General features: G+C 38.9%; 1 protein-coding gene across 2 annotated transcripts in view; it reads right to left on the bottom strand.

The window, feature by feature from the left end:
• il17rd (interleukin 17 receptor D) overlaps positions 1-20,073 on the bottom strand; it is an 87,509-nt gene that overhangs the window by 39,298 nt on the left and 28,138 nt on the right. For both annotated transcript variants that reach the window (XM_060835173.1, XM_060835172.1), the window contains exons 2-3: positions 8,554-8,590; positions 4,615-4,740 (exon numbers count right to left, since the gene is read on the bottom strand). In XM_060835173.1, the coding sequence (XP_060691156.1) occupies positions 4,615-4,740; positions 8,554-8,590 (163 nt within the window). The remainder of the gene's footprint in view (positions 1-4,614; positions 4,741-8,553; positions 8,591-20,073) is intronic.

Here is a 20,073-nt window from a genome sequence, read left to right on the forward strand (position 1 = left end):
ATTTTTTAATGCCTTTATTGTAAGTGACAACATTAAAATAGAGTGTACTTATTCATGCTCTTTGATTTTGACAACTGGTATTCTCCAGAATCTTGTAGCTTCATTCTTTCAGTAAACACATGCTTTATATTGTTTAAAAAAATTAAAAAGTGTTATTGATCTCCATCAAAATGAAGACATGGACACTTGATGGGAATCGTCTTGGAGCATCATGAGGATTTATTGAGTGAATTAAACTGACTGCATTTCCAGACAAAGCGCTAGCATTAGTTGCATCAGTTGAAAGACCTCTTTTTATGCTCTGTTGATTTGGACTGATTGAACCAGATGCATTACTACTGCTAATTAAGTATGATTACTAAGAATTAAAGACCAAAACATTTTATATCAGATACCCTACAGTTATTGTAAAGTTGGCTATATTTCTACTTTCAAATCATAGCTGTAATTAATATGAAGTGTGAAAGACTTATTATAAACTAGAACATACTAGTTGAATCCTTAAAGCTAAACAACTGTGCTTTTGCTCCTTAGCACCTTGAAGTTGTGTCTACACCCTTTCCTAAAACATTTCACATTTCTATTTGTCTTTCAAGAACAAAACCTAGCCAGTTGAATTCCCTCCTCACATCACACGGCCTCTTCATCTCTTTTTAAAACTCTCCTTAACCTATTTTTTTGACAATACATTTGGTCACCTGCCCTAATACCTTAATAAATTCCTTAATAAAAACAATGCTCCTGTAAAACACGTGAAACACATTATTTTATTACATTAAAAGCATAGTAGTGGGCTAGGATGTTGATAGTGGTCTTTAATAATCATTTGTCAGAGATTAATTAACTCCATTTAAAACAATAAAGCACACTATCATTTCTAAACCAGACTTTCCAGAAAACCAACTGATTTCTGTGAATGCAGCCCAAATACCCATAGCAGACTCACTGACCGGCAGAGTCACAATGTTGTCTACATGCAGCAAATGGAGTCCAAAAGGTGAACTCTCTTAAAGGCAAGCGACATATATGACATTCCCAGTAACATTAAATCTATGCCCCTGGTCACTAACTTATCTAAGACAAACAGTCCTTATCCACCCACTCTATCTCAGCTCCTCACAATTTTGTAAATCTCAATCAAATCATACTTCAATCTTTTCTGTTAATTTGAGACTGATACAGATTTTTGTTATCTAGAAGTGTTAAGGGAGACCATGCAAAGACAGGTATATAGAATTGGGTCACAGAACAGCCATGATATACTTGAATGGTGGAATAGGCGAGAAGGGCTAATTCTCCCAATCCTGTCCCTATGATATCAGAACTCAGAGGTTATAATGATTCAGAACAACTGAGCAGGCTAAATCTCCTTTCACTCTAAAAGAGAAGCTTTTAGAATTTAGGAGTTCTGGTAAGGTAGAATTACAGAAGATGTTACCAATTGTTGGAATTTACAAAATCAGTACTTTACTGAAACATGATTATGAATAAAGAATTCAAAAACCATTATTTACTCAGTGAGAAATTAGAATGTAGAACTGCCTACTACATGAGAAAGTTGAGCTTTATAACATTAAGTACATACAAGGAGAAGCTGGATAAACAAATGAACAAAAATAAGTGAATTTGCTGAAAGTTATATAATGTAGGATGGAGAAGGCTCCTGTTAAATGAAAATCACAACTAGTAGTTCAAATGGTCTACCTTTATGATGTAAGTGCAAGGTGGTTCTATATAAGGTAGAACCAGGAGGGTGACTGTGGACACGTGAAAAATAGCACAGAAGAAGGTGGGAGAAATTTGACATAAGTTATAAAACTTATAAAAGTTCCGTAACTGTCCATCAACAACTTGGCAAAACATTATATAGCTATAATGTCCTTAGTAAAAAGGACCTAATGGAAAATAATTGAGAACCTAGGGACAAAATTTGTCATCTTTGATATACAATGAATATGGACATATTACAATGGAAGAAAACTCTGGAATATATGTGATCTGTATGGACATCAGTAAGAAGTTCGACAAGGTTCCCCATGGGAGACTGGTTAGTAAGGTTAGATCTCATGGAATACAGGGAGAATTAGCCATTTGGATATAAAACTGCCTTGAAGGTAGAAGACAGAGGGTGGTGGTGATTGGTGCTGGGTCCACTACTTTTTGTCATTTTTATAAATGATTTGGATGCGAGCATGAGAGGTATAGTTAGTAACTTGCCCATGACACCAAAATTGGAGGTGTAGTGGACAGCGAAGAATGTTACCTCGGCTTACAATAGGATCTTGATCAGATAGGCCAATGGGCTGAGAAATCGCAGATGGAATTTAATTTAGATAAATGTGAGGTGCTGCATTTTGGAAAAGCAAATCTTAGCAGGACTTATACACTTAATGGTAAGGTCCTGGGGAATTTTGCTGAACAAAGAGACCTTGGAGTACAGCTGTAGATTTTTATTTCAACAAAATGGTTTCTCGATTTAAAAGAATACTACAGAATGGCCTGTGAATCATACTGCTGATTTGCAGAATTAACTTGCAGTTCAAAGATAAGAGGATAATAGAGTTTTCATAAGCTGAATACTGACATTAATTGACCATTTGAACTAACCTTAAACTAATACATGACATGACAATTTATGTAAATTAGATATCCTTCTTAAAGAAAATATCATTGGATTAACATGCTGTAAATCATGTCACCTTATTATATGTGATTGGTCTTTCTTGTAATTAAGGCTGTACTATTTCTTAAAAAACATAAAAATAATGTGTAATTTTCGAATGTTATTGCACAATGTCAACACGGAACACAGAAGCTTCAATCAGAAGCTGGATAGAATTGCGTCAAGGTACCTTAATTCAATAAACTAATGATCCTTGCTTTCTGAATAGACCGCATTTGTCGATTCCTTTGACCAATGTCGAACCAAGAGGCCCCACTTGAGGGGACGCAGATCTTCACAGGTTCATTGCTCCTTTCAAGTAGAATTGCAGGGTGGTAGGATAGTGAAGGAGGGGTTTGGTATGCTTTCCTTTATTGATCAGAGTATTGAGTACAGGAGTTGGGAGATCATGTCCTGTACAGCCGCAACATTAGTTAGGCCACTGTTGGAATACTGCTTGCAATTCTGGTCTCCTTCCTATCGGAAGGGTGTTGTGAAACTTGAAAGAGTTCAGAAAAGATTTACGAGGATCTTGCCAGGGTTGAAGGAGAGGGTGAATAAGCTTGGGCTGTTTTCTCTGGAGCATCGGAGGCTGACGGAGTGACCTTATAGAGGTTTATAAAATCATGAGGGGCATGGATAGGATAAATAAAGGAAGTCTTTTCCCTGGGGTGGAGAAGTCCAGATGTAGAGGGCGTAGGTTTAGGGTGAGAGGGGAAAGATATAAGAGAGACCTGGGGGCAACCTTTTCATGCAGATGGCGGTACATATATGGAATGAGCTGCCAGAGGAAGTGGTGGAGGCTAGCACAATTGCAACATTCAAAAGGCATCTGGATGGGTATCTGAATAGGAAGAGTTTGGAGGGATATAGGCCAGGTACTGGCATGTGGGACTAGATTGGGTTGAGATATCTGGTAGGCATGGGCGAGTTGGACCAAAGGGTCTCTTTCCGTGCTGTACATTTCTATGACTCTATTACCAAATAAAGCCACAGGATGCTTTAATCACAAAAATCAAGTGTAACCTTCAAGTGTAATCAAGTCAAAATGCTCAAATTTAATACAACATAACTGAGACATATTTTTCAGGTCACTTTGATCCACTCCAAAATAACAAACAGTGCTTCATTACAGCCAATCCTCACTGCTACCTACGAGAATCAGTAATACCCTAGTTTTCATCACAATCTATCTGAAAGGTTTGAGTTCCTGTCTAAACTCCATCAAAGCTACTTCCTGGATAAAAAGGGCATGCTCGAGAATGTAATAGTTTGTATTAGAATTCTAATTGTAAACAAGTTTTCATTTTCCAAGCTGTCAGCAAAAAAGGTCTGGTAGTATTTCCTCCCTATAGACATGGCAATTCAAGGCCGAGTGCACTTCCCAATTCCCCACTGGACATCTACTTAACCATACATCAGGAACTGTCGAAACCTTCCTGGTCTTTTTGACTCCATACACCAGGTGGCATTTTTATACATTGATTCTCACTCAGCATTTGATTGTTCTTTGAGTTGGTCTTTAATAGTTGTTGGTACAGAATGTTTAGAAATAGAATGTAATTCACAGCCTCACATCAGCTGCAGAGAGATTGACCAAAACACATCCACCTTCATTGCTGCCCTGAGAAACAATTTTTGATTTCCCTATCTTCAACTGGTCTTTTTCTTTCAGCATTGCTTAGTTCTGCAACAAAGAATGGATGAGCTTCCAAAATGTAATTTTAGTTGACATTCATTAAAAGCATATTTGTAATAGGGACGGATTAGCATCAATAACAGTCAGCATCTTTTTCTGTGAACCTTAGGATGGGAGGAAAAAAAAAGAGAAAATCTTAGGAAGTTTATGGGATGTGGTGATTGCTCTATGTTCTGTATCTTCCAAGTTACTAATTTCCTAGAAAAGCAGATTTTGTCACTTCTAAACTGACTGTTTAAAGACTTTCACTTACCCAATGGGCTTGGATTCCATTGAAATATCACTGCAGCCAAGCCATCCTGTATAGACTGACTGAAGCACAAGTTTCGAACTCTATCGATTGCATGCTCTCCCTTCAGATTCTCAATGGATGAACAATCTGGAAAAATGTAATAATATTTAGCTGTTAGCTCCTCAAAATTGAATAAACACTTGTGTGGTGTGCAGTCAAAGATCTAGTAACCCCAGCTCTAATTAAACTCAGTCATTGCAAAGTGAGTCCAGAGGAAGAAATGAAATGAAGTAGATAATTGATTTTACAACACAAAACACAAAAAGAATAAGAGTTGTTTCGAACAATTGGCTTATTAGCATTTATAATTAGGTGAATAATCAACACAATGCACATTTCAATTCTTCTCATTTATAATTTTCATGGAATCATTACAGCAGGGATAGAGGCCCTTCAGTGAGCAATGAGCCAACCAGTCTAACACACCCTTTTAACTCATGATCCCTGCAATCTCTAGTCTTTCAAATACGTTTTAAATATTATGGGGATATCTGCAGCTCCACTCTTTCAGCAGTGAGTTCTAGATTCCCCATATCTGGGGGAAAATACTCCCCCTCAAATTTCATCTAATCTTTCTGCCTCTTCTCCTAAATCTGCATCCCCTAGTCATGGATCTCTCAACCAAAAGAAGTTGAGTGATCCTATCTGCTGTATCTTCACTCCTGAAATTTTATACACTCCAAGTAGATCTCCTCTCAGTTTCCTGTGTTCAAAAGAAAAAAGTCCTACCCTACCCAATCTTTCTTCATTGTCTCCTGAAGAACTCCCATGTAGGATTCTAGACACAAACATATTCAGTAAGAACTGATAAGAGGTTTATTTTTGAGTGTGTGAGGAGGGTGAAGGGGAAGAAGAAAACTTGTGATGTAGCCAAATAATTCATCTGCAATATTCACCAACAACACTGGGCTCTCATTACTTTATGGTGTAACTTTAATATAAAGACACCAACAGTTGATGAATATTTTAGTAATTAGAAATAAAATTTTAAATTAATAACCTTTGCTAAACATGGTTTAAATAAGAGAAATATGGTTTAAATAAGACCTGTTTGCCTTATGTAGATGTGGAGCAGCAGGTCACCATGGAAACAGATGTCTTAAGTCCAACTTGGAACAGTTGAACATAACTAAATACAACTCCCCTTAAAGCGATCTCTATTATCAGTCAGCATGAAGGAAACCTCCAGCTTGTAATTTCTATTTAGCATGGACTAATTTCTGTTTTATATCATGTAACTAAAGGTTAGAACGCTTCTGGGAATTCTTTTTCCACAAATCTTCGCATCAATGCAACACTGTACTCAACTACTACAATGTCAAGGATCTAGGGGAATAAATTACAAAGTATTAAAAAACTCACTTAATGGAAGAGGGAAATTAATTGCTCCTTTGCAAGGTGTGGTTTTAGTTAAACTCAGTGTGAAGATTCCTGTATCATGTAGAGTTTAATAGGAAACAGGACAAACCCTGTGGCTATAACCTATCTGTACATCCTATGCTGCTTTAATGGGCTTTATAGTCAGTTTTTATTTGCAACTAACAGTGCTATAAATGGCACAGACTTTAAACAACATGGTAAGCACTGCTGTGCTCTTCCAGCACCACTAATCCAGAAAATGCTTTTATTCTTCCCTAGTTACTGCTAATGTCATGCCACATACTGATCAACAGGGGTAGCACTGGTCCCAAATGTCCCTCATCACTCTTTCTGTGCACATAATTGGCCAATAAATGATTTCATTTGAGAACATGCTCAATGAAGATATCTAAATTTAACTTTTGGCCAGCTTTAATATATTTTTGGATGATACTACACTGCATACGGATCTGAAAGGGTCAATACTTGAATGAGCACAGTAAGTAGCATTCACTCTGCTGGCATAACAGCGAGTTGGTCAGAATAAACGGAAGGGTTTGGAGGAGATGGACCTGGGGCTGACGTGCTCTTAACAGTCTCTATAATAATGTAGGTCCTATTTGTGTATTCTGAAAATAATTGCAGTAGTATAATAAATTTCATTGTTTATACTCAACAAGGCTTTTTCTCGAAAGATCAGGATTGTAGCTACCTACTTCACACTAGGTCACTTTGGCTTTGAAGGAACACACATGATCTACTGGAAGGACGACATGATTTAGAACTAGTTGAATACCTAAATCTTTTTCTTGAACAAGTAATCTTCCATTGTGGACCACAGCTACAAAAAGCCCAATAATAGATCTATGTTAATGTTGAGGGCTATGGGGGCTACCTCTTGTGACAAGTGCGCTGATTAGGAACCAAAAAATAGGAGACCTATTGTTGGAGACAGACGTTAGTAAATTAGTGCTTTATATCAATGTTTGCTAAGAACTTTCTTCAAGCTCAAGAGGTGATTACTGGGATGCTGGATCAAGTCAAAATAAATGAAGAAGGGACATTAAGATTAATAGATAAGTCACTCAAATCCAAGTGAGGGCAGAAATTACACTGATGTAATCCTTGGCGGATACAGGATGATGCTGGAGAACTGGAGAATCACAAACGTTGCATCTATGTTCAAGCAAGGGGAAAAGGATCAACCTGTGACAATGACAATTGAAGGCCCTTTTGAAGCCAGAACATTGCAGACTGGGAAAGCTGTGCTATTCAGCTTGGAGCACAGAAGATTGAGATTTTGGAGGGTTGTTTAAAATCATGACTCTTAGGCAATAATAAAAACTGCGCATGCATAGGAACATAACCTGCAAGCAACAGGCAGAACAATCTTTAAACTATATTAGAATGCTTTTACTGCTTGTGGGTCAAAATCGTGGAGCTATGTTACAACACTGGGTGTACTCCCATCAGTTAAACTGCTACAGTTCAAGAAAGCAACTTAACCTCACCTCCACAGGGGAAACCCAGGATGGGTAACGTGCTGGTATTGCCAGTGATGTCACATTCATGAAAGAATTAAAAATATTCATCCCTCAAGGTGTATAAAGCCATTATGAATATAGGGAAAGTTAAGTTATTGCAGTTGAGCATTGCTTTAGAAAAAAAAAGATTGCTGAAAAGGTAGAGCATGTAGGTGGTGAACATATTTCAATGAAACTTTATTGCTCACTTGAAAATTAAAACTATATTTAAAAATACTTGTGAAAATATGCCATTTCCAGCAATTCTGATATTAGTGCTACAATAATGGAAATGCTTAAAAGTGCACACACATTTTTACTTTTAAATATCAGGCCATAATTTTAAAAAGCTGAAGTAAATATCAATGGAAAAAGCAAACCAAAATAACGACTAATTCTGTTATAAGCCTTTAGCCAAATCATATTAAGTATGGACATTGGTATAACCAAAACATGCTCAATGTAAACCTGCAAAGTAAATCACATCAACTTGATCAGTACTTTGCGCAGTAGCATTCTTTGTAAACATCAGATTGGGTGAGTAATTTTAAAACATTTTCTGATTTTCTTAAGCACATTCACTGTTTTGTTTGGTCACGTCATTACAATTCCAACAATCAATATTCACTTTCAAGCTTTAATTTTTAAAATTTAACAAATCTTCAAAAATGTTGAAGGCTGTGCTGACTCAGCTGATTTCAAATCCAACAGTGATAGAGGTGTCACAATTGGACACTATGCCTCTGTATCAGACAGAGGAGCGGGTGGGGAAGTAGGCTGGAATTGCAGTCTCTGATCGCCTCTCTAAGCCCTAGTTGAACAACTTACGAATGGTCATTGGTCAAAGAGAGAATTAAGACTCAATTAAATAGCATGCTAATTATAGAACAATAGCCCAAAAGTAGCAAGCACCAAGGGCAATACAATTGCCTAAAACAAAAGATAATTTAAATAAAAAAGGAATCTTTGAGAGAAGTTGCCTTGTAATAAATCAAACTTTAGTTATGAACAGTCTTACCTTCATATCGGAAGCCAGATAACATTCTTGTATTATCCTGTAAGATAAAAGAAAAGTTTACTGCGAGACCTACAAAAAAGTTAGTCTTGGAGCATTCCATAATTTAACGTGAACACTGCACTGTGCTCATGGATGTGCCAGCAAGTTTGATTCCGTTTGTTACAAAAATGTATATTCCAAGAGCTGGATCTTCATAATTGCAAAATGTTTTGAGATGACTGAATTTTTTGAAGTTGTATTTGCCCCATCAGAATATGCTTAAACTTGGTTCTTTAGCCACTGAAACACAGTTTTCTATATATCTCTTCACTGGGGTCCATGCTAGCTATACTCTGCTATTCCATGTCCAGTCCAGAATCTAATTTGATTAACCTCCATCTCTTTCAACATTTAGCAGTTAAAGCAACAGGAACACAGTCAATCAACAGTCTCAATCAGTGAGGAGTTGTTCCTCCAGTCTGAGGCTGTTTTTCTCCTGAGTTTGTTGATAATAGGTTCACTAATAGCAAGGACAGAAGAGAAATCAGCCTGTGATTAGAGGATCAGCAAGCAGTTCACAAAATACATGGTGACAGTGATGGAGTCTGCAGCTGGTACCAGAGGTGCCTTTGTCGAAGCTCTGCCTTTTACCAAGGGTTGTGCAGGGTGTGAGGTGGGAGGGAGAGTAGTGCAACTGTCAAGCCTTTCAAGAACGGAATACTCTGCCAACTTGAAGCCAGGAAAATCTTAAATCACTGTATCGCTGAATTCTTCACAAATTTAAGTGGAATTTTTAGGTTACAGGTGGACACATGCAGAAACTGCCATATGAGGAAAACTGTAATGAGAAGCTGAGATTGAGATTTGAGAAATAGTAAAAAAGGCTAGTGACTTGTTAAAATTTTCCAGTTTTGTGCATATGCGATAAAAATGCATTACCTGTAAACTTTCTAGTCTGCCAGTGTGTTTAGAGTGATTTCTTTTTAAGTATAGAAGAGTATCAGTTATTAGAAAGAAAAATTGTGAATTTATGCCTGTTATTTGGGCAAATTTTATTAATGTGTCCAGGAAATTAATATTTTCCTTGCGTCTGGTAGTTTTAACTTAAATGGTAACCAGAATTTGGAGGTGCCCATGCTGGACCAGAATGGACAAAGTCAGAAGTCATACAACACCAGGTTATAGTCCAACAGGTTTATTTGAAATCTCAAGCTTTTGAAGAGCTGCTCCTTTGTCAGATGAAATCACTTTAGTTGATGAAGGAGCAGCACTCCTAAAACTTATGATTTCAAATAATTCTGTTGGACTATAACCTGGTGTCATGCAACTTCTGACTAAGTTTAATGCAGTAGTGATGATTAAAGTTGTTAATGAATTCTTCTAATTCTGTTTCCAAAAGTCCAAAGGCTTCATGTGTCAACACATACACAAAAGGCATTGTAATTACATGACTATATCAGGTCATAAAAAATATAGTGAGAATTAAAAATGACCCATGAAGATCAAAACATAACACTCAAGAGAATTCAAAAGGAGCACCCGGGGAAAAAAACTATATTCAGTCCTGATCCTGTCTCAATGGAAATACAAATTCTAACATTCTGAGCAGCAATGTTTCATTACACAATATCTCACAATGGGATGCCCAATCCTGTCTGGAACCATATACATAAAATGTACATACACCATCTTGAAAGGTGAAAGGTGACAATAATTGTAATCAACTGAAGGTAGGAAATAAGTAAATAAGGAGAAATGTTTCAGCTACATAATATATTGCTCATTTAAAGATGGAAACAATATGGGAAAATTATTTTAAATTGTCAAATAGCCACTTTGCAATGTAAAACATAAAGAACGCAGTTGAAAAGTCTAGTACACAACGCAAATAAATTTCACACACACCCACCTCAATTAACATTCAGGTAACAAGAAAATTACATTCCTAAAAATTGAGGAGAACCTTCAGATTAGTGATCAGTTGCATTGAATAAGATAAAAGTCTGTACTAAACTAGTTGAAAGGAAAGCTGTGTCCACGCAAGAGCTACCATGAAACATGTAACTTTCATTCGAATTAAGTGACTGCAATTATAGGATTTGTTTGAACACAGATGCAAACGATGAGCATCAACCCAGACTTTCCATCAACTGTGTGCTTTCAATTAGAAAGCATCTGTTCAGTCGGATTTTAGTGTTCTGCATTCACTTATTGTGGTAATTCAGTCCATTAATACAGGTACTGGCAACCAAACTTTATGAAATATTGACAGTTCAAACTATCATACCATTTTTTTGTGAAAATTTAAATTCTGATAGAGCAGAAGTTGATGCGCTGTGTAAGTGTTTGGAAGCAGCCAACTATAGCATTTATGCTGATTCTAGGCATCAATCAACCTTGAAGTACAGCAGTTCTGCCAGTCACTTTCAGAAAGATCTCGACGGTGACATTTTTGATCATAAGAAAGGGACCATATATTATGGTTCAAATGTGCTTTCCAGAACATTAGAAAATCTGTTTCAATTGTCCAGTTAATTTGCTTTATGTTCTATTAGCATGCAGGAATCTTGGACTTAAGATTTAAAGCAAGGACAAGCTATTCAGCCTTTTAGGCCTGCTCCCTTAGTCAATAAGATCATGGCTAACGTGACTGTGGTCTTAATTCCATTTTCATGTCTGCTTTCCATAAACCCTGAGTGTTTGCCTTATTAAAAGCATAACTTAGTTTGAATAAATTTAATGAGCTGACATCTTACTGTTTTTTGGGTGAGAGAATTAAAACCCTCTGAGAGAAAGCTTTTCTAATCTTGGTCCTGTTCCTCTTAATCTTCAGTTGTGTCCCCTAATTCATGCCTCCCCCACAAGGCACAGAGTCATAGAGATGTACAGCACGGAAACAGACCCTTCGGTCCAACTCGTTCATCCTAAATTAATCTAGTCCTATTTCCAGCACTTGGTCCATGTCCCTCTAAACCTTTCCTATTGATATACCCATCCAGATGCCTCTTAAATGTTGTAATTGTACCAGCTCCATCACTTCCTCTGGCAGCTCATTAACCACCCTCTGCATGAAAAAGTTGTCCCCTGGGTTCCTTTTAAAGCTTTCCCCTCTCACTCTAAACCTATACTCTCTAGCTCTGGATTCCCCCAACCCAGGGAAATGACCTTGTCTATTTACCCTATCTGTGGCCTTCATGACTTACTCCTCAACCTGCTATGCTCCAGGGAAAACAGGCCCAGCCTATTCAGCCTCTCCCTCTAGCTCAAACCCTCCAAACCTGGCAACATCCTTGGAAATATTTTCTGAACCTTTTTGATATCCAGCTATCAAGTTTCCTCAGAATCCTATAATAAGACCATCTCTCATTCTTTTAAACTCCAATGGGTAGAGGCCCATTCCATTCGACTATCATCATAGTGAACAACATGCAGTCATAGTAACAGCTCATATTTCTGAAAACTCCAAAATGTACAATGGAAGGTGCAAAAGATTGAAAATCATCTTATTGTTTTAGGTTCTGATTAACTTTTCCCAATATTTTAAAGTATTAATTTCTTCATTTTCTTCCACTGGCGTCAGGTACCAAGCTGAAAAATGTGTTGCTGAAAAAGTGCAGCAGGTCAGGCAGCATCCAAGGAGCAGGAGAATCGACGTTTCGGGCATAAGCCCTTCTTCAGGAATTGATTCCCGAAGAAGGGCCTATGCCCGAAACGTCAATTCTCCTGCTCCTTGGAGGCTGCCTAACCTGCTGTGCTTTTCCAGCCAACACATTTTTCAGCTCTGATCTCCAACATCTGCAGTCCTTACTTTCTCCCGGTCAGGTACCAAGTCATGGATTGCTCAAGTTTTGATTAGATTAGATTCCCTACAGTTGTCCCTTTGGCCCGACTAGTCCACATCGGCCCTCTGAAGAATAATTCATCCAGACCCATTCCTGTACCCGATATTTAAACCTGACTAATGCACCTAACACTATAGGCAATTCAGCATGGCCAATTCACCTGACCAGCACATCTTTGGATGGTGGGAGGAAACCAGAGCACCCGGAGGAAACTCACGTGGACATGGGGAGAATGTGCAAACTCCACACAGACAGTCACCCGAGGTGGGAATTGTACCCGGGTTCCTGGTGCTGTGAGGCAGTAGTGTTAACCACTGAGCCACCATGCTGCCCCAAGTTAATTGGCAATAAGTAATGCTTCATATCAGCTCTGACCAGTAAACAGAAGACAACTGTTCACATCCCATTCCAAGTTTAATAAATTCTTGAAACAATAGATCAAGAATTTTCTTAAACTTTTCCACAAATCTATGCCATAAAAAGTTGCACCATTTTTCACTCCAAACTCCATCTTGACATCAAGAACTACTTTATTTATATGGCCCCTCTAACAAGGTAAAATGTCCCTCAGCACTTTACAGGAGAGTTATTGAAACAAATTTGAGACTGGATCACACAAGGAGATGGTGGGGCAGATGCACAAACACTTGGTTAAATGTTCAGTAGTGTCTTAAAATGAGGAAAGAGAGAAAGAGAGATATGAAGATTTAATAAAGGAATTGTGGGGTTTAGATCCTTCACAGCCTAATTCAAGGTTGTCAGTGACACAGTCAAATTTTAAAGTCAAAACTGACAAGCCAGAATTGGAGGATCATCAATATCTTGGAAGGTTGTAGAGTTGGAGAAGTTTATAGAGATAGAAAGCCATGGATTTGAGATAAATGACTACCAATGTTGAAATCAAAGGCTTGCTTAAGGGGGAGCTAATGTATATAAGAGCATCAGGGATGGTGTATGAAGGGTCTCTTTGTATGTAAGGATACAAGCAGTGAAAACTGGATGATTTGCCCAATGTTTGCAGCTTCAATAACACACAAGAAACTTAACACCATCCAAGACAACACAGCCACTTGAGTGGCACCACACCCACAGCAACATTCATTCCCTCCACCACCAATGCTCAGTAGCAGTGAGTATCATATATAAGATGCACTACAGGAACTCACTGAGTCTCCTTAGCACCTTGCAAACCTGCGGCCACTTCCATCTAAAAGGACAAGCAACAGCCCTTGCAAATTCCCCTCCAAGCCACTCATCATTCTGACTTGGAAAGATATAATCATTTCTTCAGTGTTTCTGGGTCAAAATCCTGGAACTTCCTTAGAAATTGCATTGTACGTGCACTCATATCAAATGGGTTGCAACAGTTCAAGAAGACAGCTTACCATCCCCATCCTCCAGTGCGCCAGCAGATCCTTTGGCCAACTGCCAAGTACAGTGTTTGATGAAAAAGCCCTCAAGCCTGACAGTAAGTTCATGGTCTTGAGAGCCACAGTGTGACCAGCTGTCATATGCTTTAGAGACTTGGCCAACGTACAGCAAATCCCTTGAGAAAAATCGTTATATCAGCAAAATCTTACAAATCCACTGACGGGATAGGCAATCTAATATCAATGTCATCTCTCAGGCCAACATCTCCAGTACCAAGGCAATGGTTATAATCAAATCAGTTCTGTTGGGTGGGTCACATTTCAGGCAGCCTGAATCAAGATTTCCAAGATCGCTACTCCAAACAACAATTACCAAAAGGCAGATGAAACCCTTCAGGTACATCAATGGAACCTCCCTGATAAAATGCAATATCTCCACAAACTGGTGGAAGCTGTAGCCTAAAACTGCCTAATGGAAGAGCAGCATCCATGAAGATGCCAACCATTACACATGTCTCTGATAGGCCCAGATGGAGGTCATGCACAAACCATGGAAGGAGCCTGGAATAGCATTGGACTCCCAACTTCCTCTACATTCCCCACCTGCAACAGGGAGAATTGATTTAGCATTGGACTGTTTAATCACCTCAGGACTCACAACAATAGGTACCATTATTCAATAAGGCTGGTAAGAGACTAGACACCAGTGAATCTAAAATCTGTGCTAAGGTAACCATTGGAAAAGGTTGTGAGGGATAGAAATTACCACCACTCGGAGAGGCAAGGACTAATCAAAAATGGTCAACATGGCTTTATAAGGGGGAGATCATGTTGAAAAAATATGGTTCTTTTACAGATATGAAGACAGTGTGGTTGATGCAATTTACATGGACTTTAGTAAAGTTTTTGATAAGGTCTCACATGGCAGATAGGTTAAGAAGCTAAGAGCTCATGAGATCGAAGGCAATTTTTCAAATTCAATCCAAAATTGACTTAGTGACAGGAAGTAGAGGGTGACGGTTGAAAGATGATCTTTGTGACTGGAAGCCTGTGTCTAGTGGTTGTGTCACAAAATTCAGTGCTGGATCTTTGCTATTTGTTGTGGACATTAATGATCTAGACTTGAATACTGGAGGTATGATCAGTGAGTTCACAGATGTTATGGATACTTGCCTTCGTTAGTCAAGGATTTGAATAAAAGATTAAAGAGATTATAACAGAGCTGTATATAATTCCTAGGCAAGCCAGAACCAGAGTAATGTGATCATCACACCATAGTAAGAATGTAATTGCACCAGGGAGATGGAAACAACATTCACCAGGATACTGCAATTCAGCGATGAAGACTGATTAGATAGGTTGGGATTGTTTTCCTTGTGGCAGGGAAGACTGAAGTGGGGGACCACCTAATTGAAGTGCAGAAAGTTAGGGAGGGCATAGAGAGGTAGGTAGGGAGAAATGTTTCCTATTAGTCTTAGGGTCAATAACCAGATAGAACAGTTTTAAGCTAAAAGCCACAAAGTTTAGAGTGGGTTTGAGGGAAACATTTTTCAACCAGAGTCTGGTGGGTATCTGAAACTCACTGCATCAAAGGGTGGTAGAGGTGGAAACCCTCAAAGACTTCAGAATTATTCAGATGAGTACTTGAAACACTATAGCATACAATAGTACGGGCCAATTGTTGGAAAGTGAGATTAGCGTAGATGGATGTTTGATAACCACTGGGGACACAATGAGCTGAAAGGCCTCTTTCCATGCTGTAAAAACTTTATGAATCTAAAAGATTGGAAAAAAAATCAAAATACTGAGGAACTGTCTGAGAAGAAGAGTGACATTGTACTGCAAGTGCAGTCCCACCTAGTTACACAACAGTGAAGAGTTCCAGAGGTTGGTGAGATCAATGGGTCAAAGGCTACAGACAGGTCAAAAAGAAGAGGAGATAATTTACTTCTGTCACAGTTACATAAAATTTCATTCACAGCTTTGATAAGAGCCATTGTGGTACTGTGGCAGGAGACATTTTTTTTGTGGGAAAGTGCATGATCAATATTTCCTGTTCATGCTAACACTCTTGATAATAATCCATTGAGGACAAAATCAAAAATTAATGAATGTGTACAAGTGCTGCATTTTTTTTTAAACTAGACTGTTGTGATTCACCCTTTTCCATTCTCCTGAAGGACAGCATGGCAGAATCTGACTCAGAGAAAACCCTCCTCTGCCCATGATATATCATGCTGCTAGTCTGACATCCATAGCTAGCTGAACAACCACCTTCTCTAATTAAAGACTTGAATGACTGAAGCTGGTGTCTTCCATCCCAGCTGTTTCCCAACCATCTAGTCTATCTCCATTCCTAGCCCTGGTCTGAAGTCAATCTAGACTGTTTGCTCCTTTGGTGTTTCACTTGACTCTGAATTGAGCTTCTGATCCCATATCCTCTCCATCACCAAGTCGAAAAACTTCCGTCTGATAACATGATTTATCTCTGCCCCTGCCTCGGCATCTGCCGCCGATACTTTCATCAATGTTTCTATTATCCCCAAAAGCATATTCTAGTGGGTTACAAAACAGCCACCCATCTTCTATAATCTTGAATTCATCCAAAGCTCCTGACAAAGACCCTCTCCAAGGTAAACAAGCCCCAATTATCACAACTTTCAAATGTCACCACAATCTCCTAGTCTATCATCACTAATATTCTTGGTACTTATTACTAATTAGGAGTTGAATGACATCAGCAACAACAATAACATAGCTAAGAGGGCATAGCTAAAACTAAGCACTACCCTGATTAGTGCCTCAACTTTGTCCCTTGAAAATTATTCCATCAATTACAAAGTTCAAGATGGAATTAGGACAACTGATCACTTGCCTAGAATAATCCAGCTATAAAACAACATACAATATTAATGACAAATAATCAAAGTAAATAAGTCTTTTTTTTAATTCCAAGGCACTTCACAGAAGCATTATTAAACATAATGTAACATCAAACCACATATTAGGTCAAGGAACCAAAGGCTTAGTCAAAGACAGTTTTTAAAGGAGTGTCAAAAATGATTGTGAGGTACATAGACAAATTTATAATAGCAATTTCCAGCGTTTAGTATTCAAGCTGAAAGCGAAGGTGGAAAAATTTAATATCAGGATGCTCAAGAGGCCTGAATTTGATGAGCATCGATATTTTGGACAATTATGGGATTGAAAGAGATTATAGTAATAGGGACAGCAAAGTCACAGAAGGATTTGAAAACAAGGAGAATATTTTTTTTAATTAAGTCAGAGCTTGATTGAGTGCCACTGTAGGTCAGTGAACCATTTTGGGCAGTTTTCCATGAGTTAATGCTCACAAGAGGGGGAATATGTGGGAGACCTACTACGAGTGTGTTTGAATTGTCAAGTCTGGTGGGTAACAATAACATGGATGAAGACTTCAGCAACAGCACTGCTGCCTCATAGCACCAGGGATCCGGATTCGATTCTAGCCTCAAGCGACTGTCTGTGTGGAGTTTGCACATTCTCCCAGTGTCTGCAGGGGAGAATTCAATTTCCTCCCACAATCCAAAGATGTGCAGGTTAGGCAAATTGGTCACACTAAATTGCCCATAGTGTTCAGGGAAGTATAGGTTAGGTACACTTGTCAGGGGTAAATATAGAGTATTAGGGTAGGGGGAATGGGTCTGGGAAGGTTACTCTTCCAAGGGTCATTGTGGACTTATTGGGCCATTGAGCCTGTTTCCACTCTGTAGAGATTCTATGAGATGATCTGGGGCAGGGGTGAAGTTGAATGATGTGAAACAAGTGGATATATGTGGTCTTAGTGATGGTAAAAATATATGCAGAAGGGCTAATCTCAAGGTCACAAATGACACCAAGGTAAAACACTGACTGGCTCAAGCACAGACTGCTGCAAGGAAGAGGATTAGAGTCAGTAGCGAGGGAAGGGGATTTGGAGCAGGAACCAAAAACAATATCTTCAGTCTTCCCAGTGATTAATTGGAGGAAGCTTCTGTTCATCCAGTACAATACTCAAGAAGTTTGCACCATTACAAATCAGAAAATAAAATGGGCTCTGTGCACTTAATTTCAGTGTTGGCATATTATATTTCAATTCTATAAATCTTTAATAGCAAACCTGCTAAAACTCCCACCAAAAACAATGAGTCTTTTGTATTGTATGCAACACAATAACTGGTTATCAACTGTAGATGTGGAACAACGCCAGTACTTTTTAAGTCCTACTTCCATAAACAGGGTCATATTTCAGGTTCATCACAATAGCTATTGTGTTGGAATCTAATGACAAAGTTTCTCACACTTTTGTATCACCTATAGATAAACAGGAAACAAAAACTGCTGCTTTCCAATGATTCCTTAAATAATTGTACCAGTTAGTGAACTACAGGATGACCTACAGCCGCTAGGCAATGATGTGGAATATTCAAGTAATTTATGGCATATAATACAATTTCATACTAATTATTAATTTATGAACCATAAGACTGCCAGATCTCAGTGAGAAAAATCTATCATTACTCCCAGAAAATGTGCTTTTAAAACTCATTTTTAATGCCAAAGCATGCTAAAAAAAAGCTGAAAATGTGTTGCTGGAAAAGCGCAGCAGGTCAGGCAGCATCCAAGGAGCAGGAGAATCAACGTTTTGGGCATGAGCCCTTCTGAAGATTCTCCTGCTCCTTGGATGCTGCCTGACCTGCTGCGCTTTTCCAGCAACACATTTTCAGCTCTGATCTCCAGCATCTGCAGTCCTCACTTTCTCCATGCTAAAAAAAAGTCTGGTGTCAAAATCCAGTCCTTAAATGTGTGCTGGTAATAAAGTCATGCATTGCAGCTGCTTTGGTTCTTTCATCAGGCACATTGCTTACAAATTGCTCTTAACTTCTAGTATTACAAAAAGGATAAGGTTCTTTCGGTCAGTAGCAATTGAGTTACTGTTTAAGCGAGGCAGCTTTCAAAGGATATGTAGCCTTCCATTATTAGTTGCCTAACTATCTTCCTTCCCGAAACTTGGTATTATTTCAGAATCAACACAATAGCATCTTTCTTGCTATTGTGTCGTGATCTTATGGCTGATTTTTCTCACACCTTTACGTCACCCTTATAATTCCTTCAGTGAGAGTCCACCATTTGGCGAGACACTGAGCTGCACAACCCGAGAGGTTACATGGGAAGAAAAAATAAGTGCTACAACAGAATTCAAACTATCATTATCCAAAATCAAAAGTAAGCCTCAATGTCCAGTTAAAGGCAAGAGCGAGTTCAGCAGTGAAACACGAGTTCACAATTCGCTTCCATCAGACTTATACAAAAGTTTCAATATTCAGTAAGTGCCTGTGGAGCAATATCCCACAAGCTGTTGCCTCAGAAATCTTTACAAAGCCAATTGTTTCTCAGTCTAGCTGCTACAAAGACTATATACAACCTCAATACCTTATTCAATGGTATGCTGTGTCTCCAAACATGTAAGTCTCTCCATGACAATGACTACCTGCTCCCACCTTGATAACACCAGTCACTCCCACTGCAGGCTCTGCCCATATGCATCTAAAACCCTGACCCTTGCCTTTATTACCTCCAGAATTGCTTACTCCAATGTATAGGAGAAGGTGAGGACCGCAGACGCTGGGGATCAGAGTCGAAAAGTGTGGCACAGGAACAGCACAGCGCGCCAGTGAGCATCCGAGGAGTGGGAGATTCAACATTTCAGGCATAAGCCCTTCACCAGAAATTGGGGGGGAGGGGGGGGGAGGGGTAGCTGCCAATAGGTAGATGCAGTGGGGGGGGGGGGGGGGGAGTGATAGTGATACATTGGAGAGGAATGTGGAGCCATCATCTTTCCTACAAATCCACTCCACTCTCCACTCCAACCTGTCAGTATCATCCCCTATCTACATCCAACTATCGCAATCCCAACTACCTTCTCCCCAACCTCTACCTCTCCCATCTATCTCTCAGCTGCCTTGGACCCCCACACCCCCACATTACTAATGAAGAGCTTATGCCTGAAATGTTGATTCCCCTGCTCCTTGGATGCTGCCTGACATGCTGTGCTTTTCCAGCACCACACTTTTCAACTCTTACTCCCATGTCTGCCTGGCCAATATTCCAAGCTCCACATACTATATGTTCAGCTCACCCTAATATTTGTTGAACATATTCTATCCATCCAACCCATCCATCTCAACTGTTCTAATGCCTAATCATTTCATTTACATTCTTTCTTAACCTTGCCTCTCTATGCCTCGAATTACCTCCAGCTCTCCCTGAACTTACTCATGCTCTGATCTTTTATTTATCCCTGCTACCTT

This window comes from Hemiscyllium ocellatum, chromosome 14 (assembly GCF_020745735.1).
Source record: "Hemiscyllium ocellatum isolate sHemOce1 chromosome 14, sHemOce1.pat.X.cur, whole genome shotgun sequence".
NCBI lineage: Eukaryota > Metazoa > Chordata > Chondrichthyes > Orectolobiformes > Hemiscylliidae > Hemiscyllium > Hemiscyllium ocellatum.